We start from the raw sequence: 2136 nt of genomic DNA, 5'->3' as shown, positions 1-2136 counted from the left end.
TCTAACTTTTAGCGACGTCGCTCTCACGCAAAATGAGTTTGAATATGGAATCGCAAGATGTAAGTACAATAAATAAATAAAGAAATAAGTACAAGTTTCTTATATTTATTGTAGTAAAATATTGGAATTAAAAAATCAAATAAATAGAATGAATTCAGTTTGTTATAATTTCAAGGTTAACTGTTAGGTTAATGTATTACAAAGTTAATGTAATCATGCACAGCAGGATAAAAATTGTTAACATTAATTAATATAATTTCATACAATTTTCAGATAGCTGTTGTACATACTTGTGGAATATGTGAAATGATTATCGAGAAAAAGAGTATTCCGTCTTATGATTGCGTGGAAGGATACAATCGGTTCTTCATCGATACAAATTTTTATTTCTATCCAGTAACAAGTATAATATATATATTTACTTACTTTTTGTTTTGTCAGTGAGAAAAATAATATTCTACAAAAATTGATATTATTATTGATATTATTATTTGTAGATGATAATCGCATTGTTCGACGAAGCCTTGTCGACAATGAAGAAGTTGTCTTGCCGGTTGAAAAAGTTACAAGTAAATAGAAACTTTGAAATCCTGAAAGTTGCAGTAATAAGTGCATTTTTTAAAATAAAATTGATTTTACGAACCATAAAAATATTTCTGTCAAACAAAGAAACATCACAAGGAAAAAATGAAAGTAGATTTCATAATAAAAAAGCCAAAAGAAAAACCGTAAAGTCATTGAATTACGACGACGAGGAACTCCTAATTTTATCCGTTCAAGAAAAAAGACCCTTGTGGGATTTTACTATTCCATTAGAACAGCGATGCCAACGATTGACAAAAAAATTGTGGGATGAAGTCTCGGAAACATTGGGAAGTAAAAAAACGTTAAAAACATTCGTGGTTAAAATATTTAAAAAAAATTTATTTACAGGCAAACTTAGCGGGGAAGAAGCAAAAAAAAAGTTTAAAAATTTACATGATGCCTATCGACGAATAATTCAGTCCGAAAATCTTTCTAGTGGATCAGCTAGACCTCCTCCTACAAAAAAGTGGCACCATTATGACTCTATGGAATTCCTGCGTGACTTCTGTCTTGTCAAAAAGTAAAAATTATATATTTTGATTACGTACGCTTTCGAACTGTTTTGTTTTTAACTTGTAATTTTTATATTTCTAGGGGAAAAGTTTCTAATATTGATGTTAATGATGATGACTCTTTAAATAATATTGACCAATCAATAAATGATGATGATGCAACTGGCAATGATCAATTAGAATCAGGAGCATCAGGTACTTGACTTATAGTAATATCTGTCTTGAATGTTTTATGCTAAAGTGGTCTTAACAGAAACAAGAAGTATAAGAGTGACCTATAAGAAATAAAAAAAAAAAAAGGTAAAAGCTCTTGACTATTATTTGATCAATAATTAAAATATAAAAATAATAATAACAATAAACAACCAATAAATTGCAGATACGCAAATTAAAAGAAAAAAGAATTTAGGACAGCAGTCCAGTGCATTAGATAGAATTGCTGATTCACTTTGTCAACCATCAACTCCATTTGCACTACCGCCAGCACCCAAGTATGATGAAATTGATTCGTCTTTAGCAGTAATCGGATGGAGGTTGAGACAGATGAATCCAAAAAAGCAGTTACATGTTATTCAGCAAATAATGAACCTAACATATGATATACTTAGAGAAGATTAAGCTTTATTGATTTGTTTTAAGTAAAAAATGTGTTCTTTTATGTTACATTTTGTTCATTTCATTCTATTATTGTTTTGAAAAGATATGTGTATAATAAAGTTTATAATAAAATTTATATAAAGTTAGTAAATATTATTAATTATTTATATAAAGTTAATAAAATCAATAAACACAAACACAAACAAGACATAAGCAAGACAAAACATTTTTAAACAAGTAAAATTGCATATANAATTAATCTATACAATTAATGATTAGAAGAACTAACAATGATAGAACTGGCTTGGTATAGCACCTTCACTATTAAAATATTTACAGAATTCTTCTCGAATTTGCATCGCTCGACGAGAACTATTATTAGAACCGCAATGAGTTATGTTTGCAAATGCACTATTATCTATGCAATTTCTCCAAGAGCCTG

The 2136-nt window shown here is 28.4% G+C and overlaps 1 protein-coding gene across 1 annotated transcript; it reads left to right on the top strand.

Annotated features, from left to right (window-relative positions):
- The first annotated feature begins 353 nt into the window (after positions 1-353).
- Positions 354-1715, top strand: LOC109862568. The gene is made up of 4 exons (XM_020442633.1): positions 354-403; positions 498-1105; positions 1180-1292; positions 1477-1715. The coding sequence occupies exons 2-4, from the start codon at positions 498-500 to the stop codon at positions 1713-1715; spliced, it is 960 nt and encodes a 319-aa protein (XP_020298222.1). The 5' UTR covers positions 354-403.
- Positions 1716-2136: the final 421 nt, after the last annotated feature.

The sequence above is a fragment of the Pseudomyrmex gracilis genome, unplaced genomic scaffold (assembly GCF_002006095.1).
Source record: "Pseudomyrmex gracilis isolate BER0280 unplaced genomic scaffold, ASM200609v1 scaffold_1975, whole genome shotgun sequence".
Classification (NCBI taxonomy): Eukaryota; Metazoa; Arthropoda; class Insecta; order Hymenoptera; family Formicidae; genus Pseudomyrmex; species Pseudomyrmex gracilis.
The sequence above is the reverse complement of the archived record's forward strand: the minus strand, read 5'-3'. Positions and strand labels throughout refer to the sequence as shown.